Source organism: Ovis aries, chromosome 1, assembly GCF_016772045.2.
Source record: "Ovis aries strain OAR_USU_Benz2616 breed Rambouillet chromosome 1, ARS-UI_Ramb_v3.0, whole genome shotgun sequence".
Taxonomy (NCBI): domain Eukaryota; kingdom Metazoa; phylum Chordata; class Mammalia; order Artiodactyla; family Bovidae; genus Ovis; species Ovis aries.
The window spans coordinates 62,990,498-63,009,010 of record NC_056054.1 but is presented as its reverse complement, the minus strand read 5'-3'; the positions used below and the strand labels follow the sequence as shown (position 1 = coordinate 63,009,010).

The following is an 18,513-nucleotide window of genomic DNA, read 5'->3' as shown; positions in this document are numbered from 1 at the left end:
GCCTGATCCAAGTTTTAGTCACAATCTCTTTATATCCTCTTGGATTCCAGTATGAAGTTATTCATGGATCTTTTTGGCTATTGTGATGGAAATTTAAAACTTAAAAATTTCCTAGAAATCATTATCTTGGGAGTGATTTTCCATATTTAGTTTCAAGTTTAAGAAAGTCATTTTTGAAAAAAATCAGAAGTATTTCTTTATTTGAAACCAACAAAGACATTTTCTTAAATTGTTTTTAATTGACTCATTATCACTAGAAAATTTTGGACTCTGACTGAAACCTGACTTGCTGAATGTAATATGGAAGCCTGGTAATCTAATGCAGGGCTACTCTTTGTGAATAAATAAGTAGAGCCAGGATTAGAAGTAAATTAGATAGTGTTTCAGTTATTTCCATCTGAAATTGTTGATTTAAGTTAAACAATATATTTAAAATTCATCCTCCCCCTCCACCCACATCCAAAGTGTTCTCTTCCCAATTTTCTCATTTCTATTGGTCTGGGTTATACCTATCTCTGTTCTCCCAGTGTTCCAGGTAGAGTGACCCCATCTTTGCATTTCCCTTTTCTTCCATTGTGTTGTCCAGTCACTAAATCATGTCTGACTCTGGGACCCCATGGACTTCAGCATGCCAGGCTCCTCTGTCCTCCACTATCTCCTTGTGAAGTGAAGTGAAGTTGCTCAGTCGTGTCCAACTCTGTGACCCCCTGGATGGTAGACTACCAAGCTCCACTGTCGGTGGGATTTTCCAGGCAACAGTCCTGGAGTGGATTGCCATTGTCCCTTGAGTTATCTAATCAAATTCATGTCCCTTGCTTATCTAATCATCTCATTCTCTATGCTTAATCTTTTTGTCTCCAAGGCAAACCACTCAATATCACAGTTATCCAAGTCTATGCCCCAACCAGTAATTCTGAAGAAGCTGAAGTTGAATGGTTTTATGAAGACCTACAAGACCTTTTAGAACTAACACCCAAAAAAGATGTCCTTTTCATTATAAGGGACTGGAATGCAAAAGTAGGAAGTCAAGAAACACCTGGAGTAACGGGCAAATTTGGCCTTGGAATGTGGAATGAAGCAGGGCAAAGACCAATAGAGTTTTGCCAAGAAAATGCACTGGTCATAGCAAACACCCTCTTCCAACAACACAAGAGAAGACTCTACACATGGACATCACCAGATGGTTAACACCGAAATCAGATTGATTATATTCTTTGCAGCCAAAGATGGAGAAGCTCTATACAGTCAACAAAAACAAGACCAGGAGCTGACTGTGGCTCAGATCATGAACTCCTTATTACCAAATTCAGACTTAAATTGCAGAAAGTAGGGAAAACCACTAGACCATTCAGGTATGACCTAAATCAAATCCCTTATGATTATACAGTGGAAGTGAGAAATAGATTTAAGGGCCTAGATCTGAGAGATAGAGTGCCTGATGAACTATGGAATGAGGTTCGTGACATTGTACAGGAGACAGGGATCAAGACCATCCCATGGAAAAGAAATGCAAAAAGCAAAATGGCTGTCTGGAGAGGACTTACAAACAGCTGTGAAAAGAAGAGAGGCAAAAAGCAAAGGAGAAAAGGAAAGGTATAAGCATCTGAATGCAGAGTTCCAGAGAAGAGCAAGGAGAGATAAGAAAGCCTTCTTCAGTGATCAATGCAAAGAAATAGAGGGAAACAACAGAATGGGAAAGACTAGAGATCTGTTCAAGAAAATGAGAGATACCAAGGGAACATTTCATGCAAACATGGGCTCAATAAAGGACAGAAGTGGTCTGGACCTAACAGAACCAGAAGATATTAAGAAGAGGTGGCAAGAATACACAGAAGAACTGTACAAAAAGATCTTCATGACCCAGATAATCATGACGGTGTGATCACTCATCTAGAGGCAGACATCTTGGAATGTGAAGTCAAGTGGGCCTTAGAAAGCATCACTACGAACAAAGCTAGTGGAGGTGATAGAATTCCAGTTTCAAATCCTGAAAGATGATGCTGTGAAAGTGCCGCACTCAATATGCCAGCAAATTTGGAAAACTCAGCATTAGCCACAGGACTGGAAAAGGTCAGTTTTCATTCCAATTCCAAAGAAAGGCAATGCCAAAGAATGCTCAAAGTACCACACAATTGCACTCATCTCACATGCTAGTAAAGTAATGCTCAAAATTCTCCAAGCCAGGCTTCAGCAATACGTGAACTGTGAACTTCCTGATGTTCAGGCTGGTTTTAGAAAAGGCAGAGGAACCAGAGATCAAATTGCCAACATCTGCTGGATCATGGAAAAAGCAAGAGAGTTCCAGAAAAACATCTATTTCTGCTTTCTTGACTATGCCAAAGCCTTTGACTGTGTGGATCACAATAAACTGTGGAAGATTCTGAAAGAGATGGGAATACCAGACCACCTGACCTGCCTCTTGAGAAATCTGTATGCAGGTCAGGAAGCAACAGCTAGAACTGGACATGGAACAACAGACTGGTTCCAAATAGGAAAAGGAGTCCGTCAAGGCTGTATATTGTCATCCTGCTTATTTAACTTCTATGCAGAGTACATCATGAGAAACACTGGTCTGGAAGAAACACAAGCTGGAATCAAGATTGCCGGGAGAAATATCAATAACCTCAGATATGCAGATGACACCACCCTTATGGCAGAAAGTGAAGAGGAACTAAAAAGCCTCTTGATGAAAGTGAAAGAGGAGAGTGAAAAAGTTGGCCTAAAGTTCAAAATTCAGAAAACGAAGATCATGGCATCCAGTCCCATCACTCCATGGGAAATAGATGGGGAAACAGTGGAAACAGTGTCAGACTTTATTTTTCTGGGCTCCAAAATCACTGCAGATGGTGATTGCAGCCATGAAATTAAAAGACGCTTACTCCTTGGAAGAAAAGTTATGACCAACCTAGATAGCATATTCAAAAGCAGAGACATTACTTTGCCAACAGAGGTCTGTCTAGTCAAGGCTATGGTGTTTCCTGTGGTCATGTATGGATGTGAGAGTTGGGTTGTGAAGACGGCTGAGTGCTGAAGAATTGATGCTTTTGAACTGTGGTGTTGGAGAAGACTCTGGAGAGTCCCTTGGACTGCAAGGAGGTCCAACCAGTCCATTCTGAAGGAGATCAACCCTGGGATTTCTTTGGAAGGAATGATGCTAAAGCTGAAGCTGCAGTACTTTGGCCACCTCATGCGAAGAGTTGACTCATTGGAAAAGACTCTGATGCTGGGAGGGATTGGGGGCAGGAGGAGAAGGGGACAACAGAGGATGAGATGGCTGGATGGCATCACGGACTCGATGGACATGAGTCTGAGTGAACTCCGGGAGTTGGTGATGGACAGGGAGGCCTGGTGTGCTGCGATTCATGGAGTCGCAAAAAGTCGGACAGGACTAAGCGACTGAACTGAACTGAATCTTTTTAGTAGGTCTTAGAGTTGTTTCTTAACAGTTTATCTTTTCTAATAATCAATCTAGGCTATCCCATCGGACATAATCTTATTAGTTTTTCTTAAATTTACTCTCTTCCCTGGTAGCTCAGATGGTAAAGCCTCTGCCTCCAATGCTGGAGACGTGGGTTCAATTACTGGATTGGAAAATCCCCTGGAGAAGGAAATGGCAACCCACTCCTGGACTCTGTACTCTTGCCTGGAAAATCTCATGGACGGAGGAGCCTGGTAGGCTACAGTCCATGGGGTTGCAAAGAGTCGGACACAACTGAGTGACTTCACTTTCTTTCTTTTCACTTTCCCTTTCCATCCTGTAATCCAGCCTACATATTACTAGTGGAACACTTTTTTTGATGAGTCAGGATAAAGCATATTGAGAAACCTTCATTAACTCCCTATGTGTTTGTGCTAAGTCACTTCAGGCAAGAATACTAGAATGGGTTGTCATGCCCTCCTCCACAGGATTGTCCCAACCCAGGGATTGAACCTGGGCCCCGCATATTGAAGGCAGATTCTTTACTGTCAGAGCCATCATGCTTAAGCCTATTAATAGCTCTACTTTGCTGTCAAGATACTACATGATTTTGGCTTAATCAGTTCATGTAAAGAATTTTCTGATGTTCACAGTATAAACCTTTCTTGCTCCCCTGCATCATATTTTATGCTTGTTCCTATTATTATTCTTACTAATTTCTTGGTTTAGAGTATCCTCTTCCTTTCCCTGTATTTATTCAAAGCCAAACTATAGTACTCAGTGAAGTTCTGTCTCCTCTATAAAGTCTTCCCAGATTATTCTATTCCTTCTTGATTTCTTCCTTTCCTGGATGTGGAATAAGTACCACACAATTTAATTGATTCATCTTTCTTAATGACATGTTTATAATTACTTGAGGGTAGAGTCTAAGTCAAATTTCTGTTATATCTCCCCAACACTCAGTACATTAAAAGTGATTTTAAAATATTTACTGATTTTTATTAACAATACAAAAATATAAAATGACCTCAGTTCAGAAAAATTTAGATAGTTATAAAACTGTCTAAAAGTATAAACTTTTCCATTGCGATTTAGTTACTTCTGTGTTAAGTTGTCTTCTACACTAACATGCTGAAAATCTTTGGAATTTTAATGTGAATCAGCTTAGACTTTTAATCTATTGTGGCATATTTGATTATCATAATTTTGGTTGTGTTAAAAGTTTACAGAAAGATAATTTTGTTCAATGGTTATACACATCAGTTAATTTTTACAGTTTGCTTTCATACTTTTACTATCTTCATATTTTATATGTCTACAATTATGAGAATTTCTACTTATAAAACTTTAGCATATGATATATGCTCAATTTTAAATCTTGTTTATTCATAATTTATATTTTTTCATTTAAATAAACTTCATATTTTATCCCTTGAAAAGTATCTTAAGAGAACTTTAATAATAGTAAAACTCTAGCAACTTTAGGGTAAAACTGCAAAATTTGTGAATTTAAAACTTACTGAAAATTAGAATGAGTTTATGGTCCAAGCTTAGCTCATTCTTGACTAATTTTTTTAATGATTTGGAAGTAGTTTTTAGTTTTCTGTGCATTACATTTTTCATTTACATTTTAATGTAAGTATTTCACATTTTATAAACTTTGAATTAATGATATTTCATTGTTTCATACTTTATTTCATTACTGCCAAGAGAAAATATTATGTAATATTATTGATTATAGCAGTATGATCAGTAATATTGCTGAAATAAAAGAATAAATGAGGAAGTAAAATATTTTTTGAGATAAATATATAGCAATTTAAGAGATTTTTATACACTATATTACATGGTCAAACATGGACAGTCCATCATCAGAATAGAAGCAATAATAATTAAATTCAGTTTTTTCTTAAATATTTTGCCAACTCTTAATAACATAAAATAGTTTTATAGATTATTTGTTTTGTCATTGTACAAGTGTATTCGAAAAAGTAGAATAGACTATGTATTATAAGTGCATTGTATTAATGGTTTGCTATTAAACCACTTTGTCTTCCAAGTTTGTCTACTGTGTCCCGGAGAACATTGTTATAACTAATTTGATATTTGGCTTGCTAATATGTACTTGTTATTTCATTCACATCTTATATAAATGAGATAAGTGTATGTCTCATGGTTTGTGTGTGCAGGTCTATCCTGACATCTGTAGAATCTAGAATGAGAGTATAAATGGAGGCCCTGGGGTCAGAGTATAATTAGAAGCCCACATACCATATGCCTAAACATTTAAACATTGTAAACCAAACTAATGAGTCAATAAATAATACGTAGTCTATTCTACCTTTTCACGACTAATCAACATGCTTCAACATGCTTTTTTCTTTTTTTCAAAAGGGAGAGCGTGGAAGTCCAGGTCCAGTAGGTCCCCAGGGGGAAAAGGGTGCAATGGTAAGAACTCAGTAATCTGAAAGATATGTGTCCAAAGAACATAGTGAAGTTACGGCATTCCAGAGATAGAATTGCTTTGAATGAAATTCAAGTAAGTGAAAAATGCTATTTTGTAGTAAGTTTGCATTAGAAGTTATCTTCTAAACTGTTTACCATTTGGAATGCTGATTTGCACTCAAAAGCATGCAAATCAGATGGCTTAGCCAAAGGAGCCTATAGTTTTAAGAGAAGAATTAACCATCCTAAATTAGCATATGTGGATGAAGAAGAAAATTCAATTAGGAGTCTACTTTGATTTGACAACTTATAGTTTATATGACACATATCATCATTGCCACCTTTCCATAAGTTTGTGGTCACAGTGTAATTCTTTTATGTATGAATATCTGGAATTCGTCTTATGGTCTTATATCTTTCATATAGAAATAGCTGATAAATTTTATATCTAGATTACAGTTTTTCATTTATTGAAGTTTCTAAATGTGATAGAAAATAGAATTAAGAATTATTTTCAGCTAAAGAATCTTGCTTTCAGAAATGCATTGTAATGGATCTGGTGTACCTAATATTATCTGCAAATTCTTTTTACATAAATTTTTCTGCACTTTGACTTCTGTATTATGAGTAAAACTGTAAGATTACTTTTACCTATCTCCAATTGCTGTTAACTAGGAAATTTAATATACCTTTAAAGGCTAATTAATTTCAGAAATGATTGCCTCCTAAGATATTCTTTGAAGCATCTGAATATGGTTAATACCACTAAGGGTGTGAAGTGAAGTGAAATCGCTCGGTTATGTCCAACTCTTTGCGACCCCATAGACTGTAGCCTTCCAGGCTCCTCTGTCCATGGGATTTCCCAGGCAATAGTACTGGAAGTGAGTGACGTGAAGTGACTCAGTCGTGTCCGACTCTTTACAACCCCATGGACTGTAGCCTACCAGGCTCCTCCCTCCATGGCATTCTCCAGGCAAGAGTACTGGAGTAGGCTGCCATTTCCTTCTCCAGAATAGTACTGGAGTGGATTGCTATTTCCTTCTCCAGGGGATCTTCCCAACCCAGGGCTCAAACCTGGGTCTCCCACATTGTAGACAGACGCTTTACCATCTGAGCCACCAGGGAAGTCCACTAAGGGTGTAGTCCTTGTAAAATTTGATAGGCTAGAGTATTTGTTCACAATCACATTTCTTAATTTCTGAATTCCCTGACATTGAAAAGGATATGGTTTCCCAATCTGTATGTATTTAACATAATGAACATTTATTCACAGCATAACATAACCTAGAGAAAGATGAGATGAATATTCTCCTCTCAGTAGGTTATAATATGTGATTCTGGGCAAAGAGTTTCTAATAAAAGGACACACAGCTTCTCTGTAAACATTCTTGTTTCTGTTGTCTATCTCTGGAACATTTCCTGTGGCCTCATGTCTTGGATAGAAGATGGAGAGTTTATCAAATTATCATTTTTAATTACTATTTATCATTTACTGGTTTGTCTTCAGTGAAAATAATTAGATATAATGGAGAATTCATATCTCTTATATTTTTTCTTAAATTATAGGGATATCCAGGCCCTCCTGGGGTTCCGGGACCAACAGGTGCCCTGGGACTACCTGTAAGTACAGAAAAGACTTCTCTTCCCAATCACTAGAAAACACTCTAGAATATAACATGGTGTCTTTCACTTCCTTGCTTATACTTGTTCTGTTATTTACTGCTCACTTCTAATAGTACAGCTCTGCAACCAATAGCCATATATAAGAAAATAGTCAATAATTAAGCTTTGAAGTAAGACCAATTGGACAAATCACAAGCACAAGTTCCAACATACTGTTCTTAGAAATTTGCTAATATTCTCCAACTGAAAAAGTCCTTAGAAAAATTTAGTATTCAAAAATTGAGTTTTGAAAAATTCCATTTGTGTTTACAGGAAAATAATGAAGTCTTGTCTCTAAAGAGAAAGTTTGCTGATTAAAGATTAAAAGTTATTGTGTACTTAAATGTGAAAAATATGAGCCTTTGTGATCCCCTAAGTAGAACTATTATCCAAAAGGGTTTATGCTGTTTTGTGAAGGTTCTGTTTTGAAGATAAGCCCAATTTTCCAGCATACTGATAGACATGTATTGACTTGCAAATGAGGAAGACTGATCTAGGGCACGGTTGCTAATTTTTTTAGTCGTGTAAGATAAAAAATAGATTTTATTTCCTGTGAAAGTTCACTGTTTTCATTTTCATCTACCTACGTTATACAGACAAATAAAATTTGCTTTCTAAGCAAGTCTTCATTGAAGACTATTAGGTATAAAAAGAGCTCATTGTAATTGACTGAATAATAGTGCAATCTTCACTGAAGACTATTTTTGTAGCATATTACTTTGGAAAAATTTGTGGCATTTTTCATGGTAACAGAAAAAATCCATTTTTATGTGATGGGATTATCATAAACATCTAGAGGAATGAGAAAGAAATCTTGGAAAAGTAGCCATTGCTTCTTTGACGGACCAGGCAGGTTAGACTGGTCACATTGGTTAAGGGCATATCTCCCTCCACTACCAGTCCATATGTGTTTATCATAAAAACCATGCGGTCAGTGAATATTAAGTACTTCTCATTCTTTTCAGGGTATAAACACTTAGAAATTAAATTTCTCCAAATAGTAGGATATGTCAAAGGCAGAGTATTGGGAAAGGCCAATATGATATTTGTTTTTTAAGAATTCCCAGTGAGAATTGCATGTCATAAGAATGGTTATAGCTACTATTCTTGTAATATTCCTGTGAATTCTGTAACTGATTTTTAAATTTTCAACATGTAGGGTCATGTGGGGGCAAGAGGACCACCTGGGATTCCAGGTCCTAAAGGACGAAGAGTAAGTTATCAAATCAAGGAAGTACGTTAACCTAAAAAAAGAAATGTAAATAGTGATGTGTTCAGCAAAAATAGCTTATATTAGATGGAAACATTAATTGCAGTGTAATTTATAATCATTTGTACTTATAAAACCATACCTTTCCATTTTGTGTTTTAGAAATTTTACTGACTGAAGAATTCTCTCTTATTCCCAACTTCCAGTTTCATCCACTGGGGGAATTGTGAATGTGAAGATGTTTAAAAAAATTATTTTTGAACTCACAAAGAGACTTATATAGCAAGAGATAGTAACAGCATGATAAAGAATGATAGGAAATAGAATGAGGATACAAAGGATGACTAAGAGTTTATTCACTGTAAATAAGAGGTAATATAATCATTGTCTAACAATTATGCTTAAGAAAATTAAGTTAAAAACCTTTCATTCCTCAAGTCTTTTAAACATTTAGATCCTATTTTTTTCTTTAAAGAAATAAGAACCACCATTTATTACATGCCTGTCATGTGCCAAGCACTTTTACATATACTAATACTCAAAACCACTCTAAAAGGGAGAGGCATTTATCTCAGATATTATAGTTGAGGAAAATGGGGCTCCAAGAGTTTAAGCGTATGAACTGTTGCATAGGTCTAGGGCACAACTAGGATTCAAACCTTAGAGTGTCTAACTTCAAAGCCTATGGTTTTTCAATACTGCATTGAATATTAGAGTATTTTTCCTTGATTAATTTGAATATGTAGCCTCTAAGAAGTCTGTTTTCTTCCTTGGCTTTACCTTGACTTTTACAGCTAGAGGAGAAAATATTTAAAAATGCTAAACTAATGGCCTCCAAATAACAAAGACTTAAAAAAACAAAACAAAACAAAACAAACCACCCTCCCATTTTCCAGTTGGCAAGTGCAAGAAAGGTGCTTAGTTTAAAATAACAACTTTAAGAACTCATTGGCAATACAATGATATGAATTCGGCACATTCACTGTTGTGGCTTGGTTTCAATCCCTGATCAGGGAGCTAAGTGCCTACAAGCTGCACAGAGTGGCCAAAAAATAAAATAAGCCCAAAGAAGTAATGACCTTAATTTCATGTGCTGTGTTTTAGGTGAGGATTAAAGAAAAAGAGCAAATTTTTCTGTATCATCACTGCTTTTCTGAAAAACTATTTTCCTTTCTGGGTTATGGATTTACAGTCTATAAATGATACTGATGGCCACATCAATTTTAGCCCAAATGAGATTTAGAATAATAAAAAATCATGGAAGATGATCTGTACTCTGTCATTTTAGTGGTCTGTACCCTGCCAACATTCAGTACTTGGTCAGGTCAAATGTGTTTATTCAGCGCTGTGTTACTCACAGTGGTAAAGTTCAACCAACTTTGTGACAGATGGAAAAAAAAGAAAACTTTATTTGGTTAGCTAAATAATTGAGATATTATTGGTTATCCAGGCATATATAAGCCATATACTTAAGCAGGGTATGTTTCTGAATCACTTGTGCTATCTCATGTCATATGGAAAGTTTATTTATCTGTAGTTTTTTAACTTTCCTGTGATCCCTGGGCAAAGTATCACTCTTTTCTGATTTGACACTTTGTCTTCATCTCTCCCCTCCTCAGAGGTCTCTCTCATCCTCCAGATACATTTTACTGATATATTTCCAGATGACTCCTCATAATTATTTAAAGTGCATCCAATATTTCTTAAGCAAAGTTCTAGTTTAGAAATAAGGGCTTTATTTAGTACAAAAGTACTCCCTTTACAGGAGAATATTTCATGTAATCGGTCAACATTGGGAATACAAAAAGAACTGAAGACCAGAATGTTAAGGAAAAAATACAGTATTATGAAGTTCCATTCTAGTTCTCCCCTAGTATCTTCTTCTGCCGTCAACCTATTTTCTCACCTGTTCTCCACTATAGATGTGATCATAATGCATATCATTTCAAATGTTTTTCACTCACAAAAATTTGAGAATTTCTGTCCAGCCTACGAGGATTAATACAAGTTATTTGGATGGAGATGCCTGTGCCCGAGCCTTTCCTTGCTACCCCAAAGACTGAAGAGGTCAATATTTCCAGCACACGTGTAACACTTTATGACACACAACTGTGTCACAGTACATTGGAGGGGAAGCTAGGCACATTTTCATGGAAACTATACAAAAAACTCTCAGTATGAAACTACTGCTTATACTCCCTTGCTGTTCTGCCTGTGATTTGTGCTTTTATCATATGTGACTATGTGAACATCATGAATGGTAGAACTGCAAGCCAAGGATTCTGCTTCTCCATTTGATTCTCTGCTATCCATCCATCTGCCATTCATCTGTCTAACATTTGCTGATTTAATACAATCTGTCAAACTCTCCTACTATCTTGGGGAATTCAAGGTTAACTATTCCTTAGATATAAGCCACATGATTTCATGGTTTAATGACTTACAATCAGTGGCTTTTAAAGTATCATACAATATTGACAGAGAATAGCAAAAGCTCAGGCAAGCAACAATACCTGCCATCTCAGGAAACAACCTAAACAACTTAGTATCATGAAAACTTTTCTAACTTGTTTTGTGAAGATTGTATAATCCTGCCCTTTATGAAAAAGATGACAGGATTGACTGAAAATGTTCATGTAGTTTGAGATTGTTAGATGGGAGTTACCTGTAGCCTGTAGTGACTTATTTTCCTTTCTTGGGCTCTGACATCACTGTGGATGTGCAACCATGAAATTAAAAGATGCTTGCTCCTTGGAAGAAAAACTATGACAAACATAGATAGCATATTAAAAAGCAGAGACATCACTTTGCTAACAAAGGTCCATACAATCGAAGCTATGGTTTTTCCAGTAGTCACGTACAGATGTGAGAGTTGGACCATAAGGAGGGCTGAGCGCTGAAGAACTGAAGCTTTTGAATTGTGATTCTGGAGAAGACTCTTCAGCAAGATCAACCTGTCAATTCTAAAGGAGATAGACCCTGAATATTCATTGGAAGGACTGATGCTGAAGTTGCAATACTTTAGCCACCTGATTCAAAGAGCTGACTCATTGGAAAAGACCCTGATGCTGGGAAAGATTGAAGGCAGGAGGAGAAGAGGGCAACAGAGGATGAGATGGTTGGGTGGAATCACTGACTCTCTGGACATGAATTGGAGCAAACTCTGGGAGACAGGGAAGCCTGGTGTGCAGTCCATGAGGTCGCAAAGAGCCGGACACAATCTAGAGACTGAACACAGCAAACCTGTAGCTGACTTTTAACTTTTCCAAAAGAGGACAAAAAAAAGGTCAGATTTTTTTTTTTTTACTTAGCCAGAATACATTCTTCAAGAGCTTTATATTATAGCTAGTCGGATGTTTTAAGGCAAGTACTAGAAAGAATAACTTTATACCCAATTAGGTACCTATTATAATACTGCTTGTCTAGTCTTCTTAGAACTTGACCTGAAGCTTGTTGTCTCAGGAGTCAGAGAAGGCATATACAGTAACCCAGGGATAACTTCTGCAACCAATATCAAAGTAAAAGTTATAAATGTTGATAAAGCTAAGCTTTAGTTAATTAACCAACCCTTAACTGAAACATCGGGAGGACCAGACTTTTCAAGAGTTCTGCCAGTCTTAACATGGAGTCAGAATTTTTATCTTCTCGCCACTACCCGCTTTCTGCCACAAGCAAACTTACATTTCCAATTTGATTTTATATTAATGCTGTCATAATTCTACTGGCTAATATTAGCAAAATATCCAAGAAAGTCAGAAATTTCATGTTACAAAAGAGTTAAATGCCTGGTTACCAGTGGACACACTTCTAGATCCTACTTGTTTCCTGTGGTATTTTAGAATGATAACTACTCATTTCTTCTCATACTTTCTCAGCCATGTTCTATTACTACTCCAAAAAATTTTTGAAAGTGTTTTCCTAAAGAGAAGAAAAAGGGAAAGGGGCATAGAAGGTGCTAGGGAAAGAATCAATATAGGCCACTGAATTTTTAAGGTAAAGGTAATTATAAAACAAGGTCCTGTGAGATTGCTCTTGAAACTTCAGTCATCCTTTAAGTTTGGTTTTTCTTCTATCTTCAGTTACTTAGCTGTCAAACATTCCAAGGAAGCCCCACCTCAGGACATTTGCAGTTTCTATTGCTCCTACCAGAATGATCTTTCCCAAGTTATTTGCATACCCTCAGTCTCATCTCCTTCAGGTCTAGCCACATGTCCCTTGAGAGCTTTCTCAAACACCCCTCTAAAGTAGCTCCCCTCCCCACCTTAGATTCTTTCTAGTCTCTTAACCTTTATTTTTCTACATTATACCTGACTACTGATAGTCATTTTATATTATAATTTTGTATATATATTTGCTGTCTTATAAATTCGGGGATTTGTCTCTTCTCCCAGTTGGTCCTCTATAAATGTTTGTTAAGTGAATAGCACTTTGAAAGTCACATAGCTATTAAGTCCATATTCCTCAATCTGACATTCAGGGTCCTATACATTCAGAGTTTAACTTAGTTTTGCAGTCTTTTATGGGAAAATAGGGTCAAAAGTAAGCTGGGGACATGTCATGGAGTGCCTTAAATACAGACTGAGAAAGTATAGTGCTTTGGCTCTGGCATGCCCAGTGGAGCTATGCAGCCTCATGGAGCGTGAGTCTTCTCTGCAATCCCATGAATGTTCCCAACAGGATCAGGGTATGCAGTTACCCCAAGAGCACCCAGGAAGAGCATCCTATTACAGTAAGCGGCTTTATAAACAGTATAGTATAAACTAAGTTGACCTCAGATGGGATACAGTAGAAGGTGCTGAAGCCTGTGGGGCTCCTTCAAATCATCATGTTACATTAGGAAATTTGTATCACTGTTTTGCGTAGAAATCTTCAATGCCTCCTCATTGTTTATTGATTCAGCTATAAACTCCAGTCCTTTACCTTTTAAATCCCAGTCTTTCTACAATTATTTATTAATATAGAAATACTAGAAAATGCTCGGTGTAATCAATAACTCAGGTTAAACGAACTACATTTTTCATTGTTGCATATCTTCTTTTCTGCCTCTGTATCCTTTTCTCATACTATCCCTCTATTTAGAATTTCTTCCAGAGCATGATCTCTGACTGTCAAAATAATACCTCCATTCCCTTTACAACCTGTGAAAGCTCTCTCCCTCCTTTAAATCACTTTACCCCTTAACACACCTTATCTCTGCCTATATTATAGTTTCTTTTGTAATTTACCTTATATTATAATATGGATACCCATAACATTTAATGCAGCGCCTTTTTCACAGTTAGTGTTCAGTTAATGGTTGTAGAATTTGATTAATTCTCTTTAAAAGGACTTTAAGATCTTCCAAGGACAGTTATAATTTTGTCAAGGAATGTATACCATCTTTCATTAGAGAATGACTTTTGCAACTAATATTCACAGCCAATTACTCATTTAGTATCAATAGCAACACAGCTCAGAAATTTTAAACATACCTGAACATTCTCAGCAGCATTTTCTGTTCCTTTTCTGTGCCCATGGCCATCTTTCAGTGGTCAAGCAGGTGCATGGTAGAGAACATGCAGTCAGCACTCATTTCCTAATAAAGTGGTGAGAAGAGTGCCATTCCAGAAATATAAAACAAGAAGACTGTTTGGACAAACTAGCTACTTTAAAGTTACTTTACAGTTGTTTTTAGGATAAATTCCGGATTTCTGTAGAGTAAATGATAAGGTAAACAAAATACTTAAATAACAAATCTATGTTACAGCTGCCTGCCTCAACAACTCAATCAGCTGTTTTTATGGTTATCTGATTTACAATTTTGCATTAAGTCTTGAAAACACTGGCCTGATTCTCCTATGCAAATGAGTTCACCCATATACCCAGCTGTATTCTTTACTGTATTCCTGGCCCAGAAACAAGCAAAAGGAGTTTGTCAGCTATTGAGGGCAATGTCTCCATTTGTATGGATGCATAACAGTGCAAAAGAAACATGTAAAATTAACAACAGGATACTTTTTTCATCTCTAGGGACCAAGAGGACCAGATGGTCCCTTAGGAGAACAGGGTATACAAGGTACCAAGGTAATCATTTATTTTCTTATTTCATATGCAGTTAAATATTTTTGAGCCTATATTTCCTACCTGTCTAAACACTGATGTATTTTCTTATAAAAGTATGTTTCTAATTTTTAAGTCTAATTATGAAACATACATAAGTTTTTACTGTACTCACAGAAATGTGTTTTTGAAGTATGTATTTAATGTCTTACTTTTTTGGTATGTGAGTGTATGTGTGTAAGACCATAATACCCATACTTATTAACTCACCTGTTATTGATTCTTGTTAGGGTGAAACCGGAGATCAAGGAAAAAGAGGGCCTCATGGTCTTACTGTGAGTAGTAAAATATTTCACATTAATGATAAATATATAAAATCTTCCATTTTTCTTGATCTGTGATTCATATTTGAGGGGGGAGCTGCTTAACTCAGGCATTTTCTTTCTCGTGTAGGGTAAGACTGGAAACCCTGGAGAGAGAGGAGTTCAAGGAAAACCAGTAAGTAATTAAAAATAATCAAACCATAAATATATTTTACACACTTTATCCTCTGATACAACTCTTGTTTAGTAATCAGTATGTTAGAACAAGAGAGTGTAAGTTATTTTCTTCCTTTAATCCTTAGGTCATTCTTTCATTGGGGCAAATTGCTCACTCATTCTGAGCCTTTTCTGTACCTATCTATGAACTGATAGTGGTAACCGACACTTTAACTTCATCTGATTATGATAGTTTTTCTGTAAAACCCATTTCAAGATAAAGTAGTGTGATATCATATAAATATAATGGAACATTATGAGGATAACGTAAGAAACTTCTTTGAGGCCTCATGCCTAGTTTCATTTTAACTCAACTTGTATTGTTTGGACTCTTAGCGTGTAGAGCTGTGTGTGTCTTTATATTTCCCATGGCCCTACTCTAAGAGTTTTTAATACCATATAATATTAAATATTTTCCTAACCATCAAAAATCTCACAATTATACAATTTTTTTCTCTGGGACATAAGTTCTGTGGTTATCAATATTAATTAAAGGGAAGAAAGTATGTTTTTAAAAAGAGAAATATATTCACATACACATGTATGTTACTCATATATACGTGTATAATTTTGAATACACGAGCTTAAACGTTTGGGTTTTTTATTTCATTTTGAACATAGTTTTTAATGTCATTTTGATTTGTTATATACATATATGTATAATTTAAAGTTATACAGTTTAAATATACGGCAACTGAATAGTCAGAAAAGGATAGGACAGAATGTTTTAGCTGCTGTAGTGTTATCACTAATGTCACTGGATTCACTTGTTCGTCTATGAAATCTGCTGCCCCCTGCCTGTTGTTTCCCATAATAGCATTACATTTGACAATGGTCAAACCTACAGAAGAGACTTAAAAGAGAAAAACGGTTGTTTTTCCAGGGAAAGAACTTATTTGTGAGAATATATTATTAATTGAAGTCACCCTGGAAGACTATTTCTGAGTATTAATATTCATCATCTGAGTTTCTTTTATATCAATGTAAACAGTGTTTCTGGAGATTCTTCCATGTTGCTGCACTGTACACAAAATTAGCATTTGTGATGAATGGAAACATTGGGAATTTTTCAAGCCTGTTCTTCTTATTTTAGAAAAATGAAACCAGGAGAAGTTAAATTACTTACACATATTGTACATTGTTGACATTCCTTAGATTTAGCTCATGTTCGGCTTATCACATATGCCTGGATAAATGTAAAATTAGATATCTGGTTTCCTCAATCAAAAATGGTTGAGGAAACCAAATGGTTCTTACTAGAACCATTTTGTAACTGACAGCAAACAAGTCTCATAGATTATTGTAAGAGCCCAGTGGGCTGCCGTCTCTGGGGTCGCACAGAGTTGGACACGACTGAAGCATCTTAGCAGCAGCAGCAGCAAAGTTACGTTAGCAGATGACAGTACAAAATGAGTTAATACTAACTGTTGAGGTTTACTTAGACTTGTACATACGTCATCCCCTTGGTCTTGATTGAACTGAAAGAGACTTGAGATCTGAAGAAAGCTAGCATCAGTGAATCCAACAAATCCAGATGCCCCCCAGATACATTTGATCCTGCAGAGTAATCTCAGTGTCTCTAGTCATTTTTTCACTGTCAACAATCAGACAGTGCTTATAATAGAAAGATGCACTGGAGGTCAGATTGACCTTTGTTTTAATGCATGCTGCTAATAATGTATAGTCTTGGCTAGATTGGTTAGCTTTTCAGATCATATTTTCTTTATGTGTAAAATAGACATCTCTAAATTGTCATGGAATTGATGCTTTTGAACTGTGGTGTTGGAGAAGACTCTTGAGAGTCCCTTGAACAGCAAGGAGATCCAACCAGTCCATCCTAAAGGAAATCAGTCCTGAGTATTCATTAGAAGGACTGATGCTGAAGCTGAAACTCCAATACTTTGGCCACCCGATGCAAGGAACTGACTCATTTGAAAAGACCCTGATGCTGGGAATGATTGAAGGCAGGAGGAGAAGGGCACAACAGAGGATGAGATGGTTGGATGGCATCACCAACTCAATGGACATGAGTCTGAGTAAGCTCCAGGAGTTGGTGATGGACAGGGGAGCCTGGCGTGCTGCAGTCCATGGGGTCTCAAAAAGTCAGACACCACTGAGTGACTGAACTGAACTGACTGAAATTGTCATAATGCTAAAACTAGGTATTAAATGAAAATTGTTAGCACATATAGTTCTTGGCTAGTCCAAATAAACAGAAGTATACTTGTTGTGTTGTTGTTCAGTTGCTCAGTCATGTCCGACTCTTTGCAACCCCATGGACTGTAGCATACCAGACTTCCTTGTCCTTCACTGTCTCTCAGTGCTCAAGCTCATGTCCATTGATTCAATAATGCTATCTAACCACCTCATCCTCTACTGCCATCTTCTCCGTTTGCCTTCCATCTTTCCCAGCATCAGGATCTTTTCCAATGAGTCAGCTCTTCGCATCAGGTGGTCAAAGTATTGGAGCTTCAGCTTTAGTATCAGTCCTTCTAGTGAATATTCAGGATTGATTTCATTTAGAATTGACTGGTTTGATTACCTTGCAGTGCAAGGGACTCTCAAGAGTCTTCTCCAGAACCACAATTCAAAAGCATCAATTCTTCAGCATTCAACTTTCTTTATGGTCCAACTGTCACATCTGTGCATCACTACTGGAAAAGCCATAGCTTTGACTATATAGATCTTTGTTGGCAAAGTGATGTCTCTGCTTTTTAATGCACTGTCCAGGTTTGTCATAGCTTTTCTTCAAAGGAGGAAGCATGCTTTACTTTCATGGCTACAGTCACCACCTGCAGTGATTTTAGAACTCAAGGAAATAAAATCTGCTACTGTTTTAATTTTTTCCCTATCTATTTGCCATGAAATGATGGGATCAGATACCATGATCTTAGTTTTTTGAATGTTGAGTTTCAAGCCAGCTTTTTAACTCTCCTCTTTCACCATCAAGAGGCTTTTTATTTCCTCTTCACTTTATGCCATTAGGGTGGTATCATCTGCATATCTGAGGTTATTGATATTTCTCCTGGGAATCTTGATTCCAGCTTGTGCTTCATCCAGCCCAGCATTTTGCATGATGTACTCTGCATACAAGTTAAATAAGTAGGGTGACAATATATAGCCTTGATGTACTCCTTTCCTAATTGGGAACCAATCCATTATATCATGTCTGGTTCTAACTGTTGCTTCTTGACCTGCCT

At 36.6% G+C, this 18,513-nt stretch overlaps 1 protein-coding gene across 5 annotated transcripts in view; it reads left to right on the top strand.

The window, feature by feature from the left end:
* COL24A1 (collagen type XXIV alpha 1 chain) overlaps window positions 1-18,513 on the top strand; it is a 393,929-nt gene that overhangs the window by 237,619 nt on the left and 137,797 nt on the right. For all 5 annotated transcript variants that reach the window (XM_060400630.1, XM_004002153.6, XM_060400613.1 and 2 more), the window contains 6 exons: window positions 5,813-5,866; window positions 7,430-7,483; window positions 8,685-8,738; window positions 14,745-14,798; window positions 15,065-15,109; window positions 15,228-15,272. In XM_060400630.1, coding sequence (XP_060256613.1) covers window positions 5,813-5,866; window positions 7,430-7,483; window positions 8,685-8,738; window positions 14,745-14,798; window positions 15,065-15,109; window positions 15,228-15,272 — 306 coding nt within the window. The remainder of the gene's footprint in view (window positions 1-5,812; window positions 5,867-7,429; window positions 7,484-8,684; window positions 8,739-14,744; window positions 14,799-15,064; window positions 15,110-15,227; window positions 15,273-18,513) is intronic.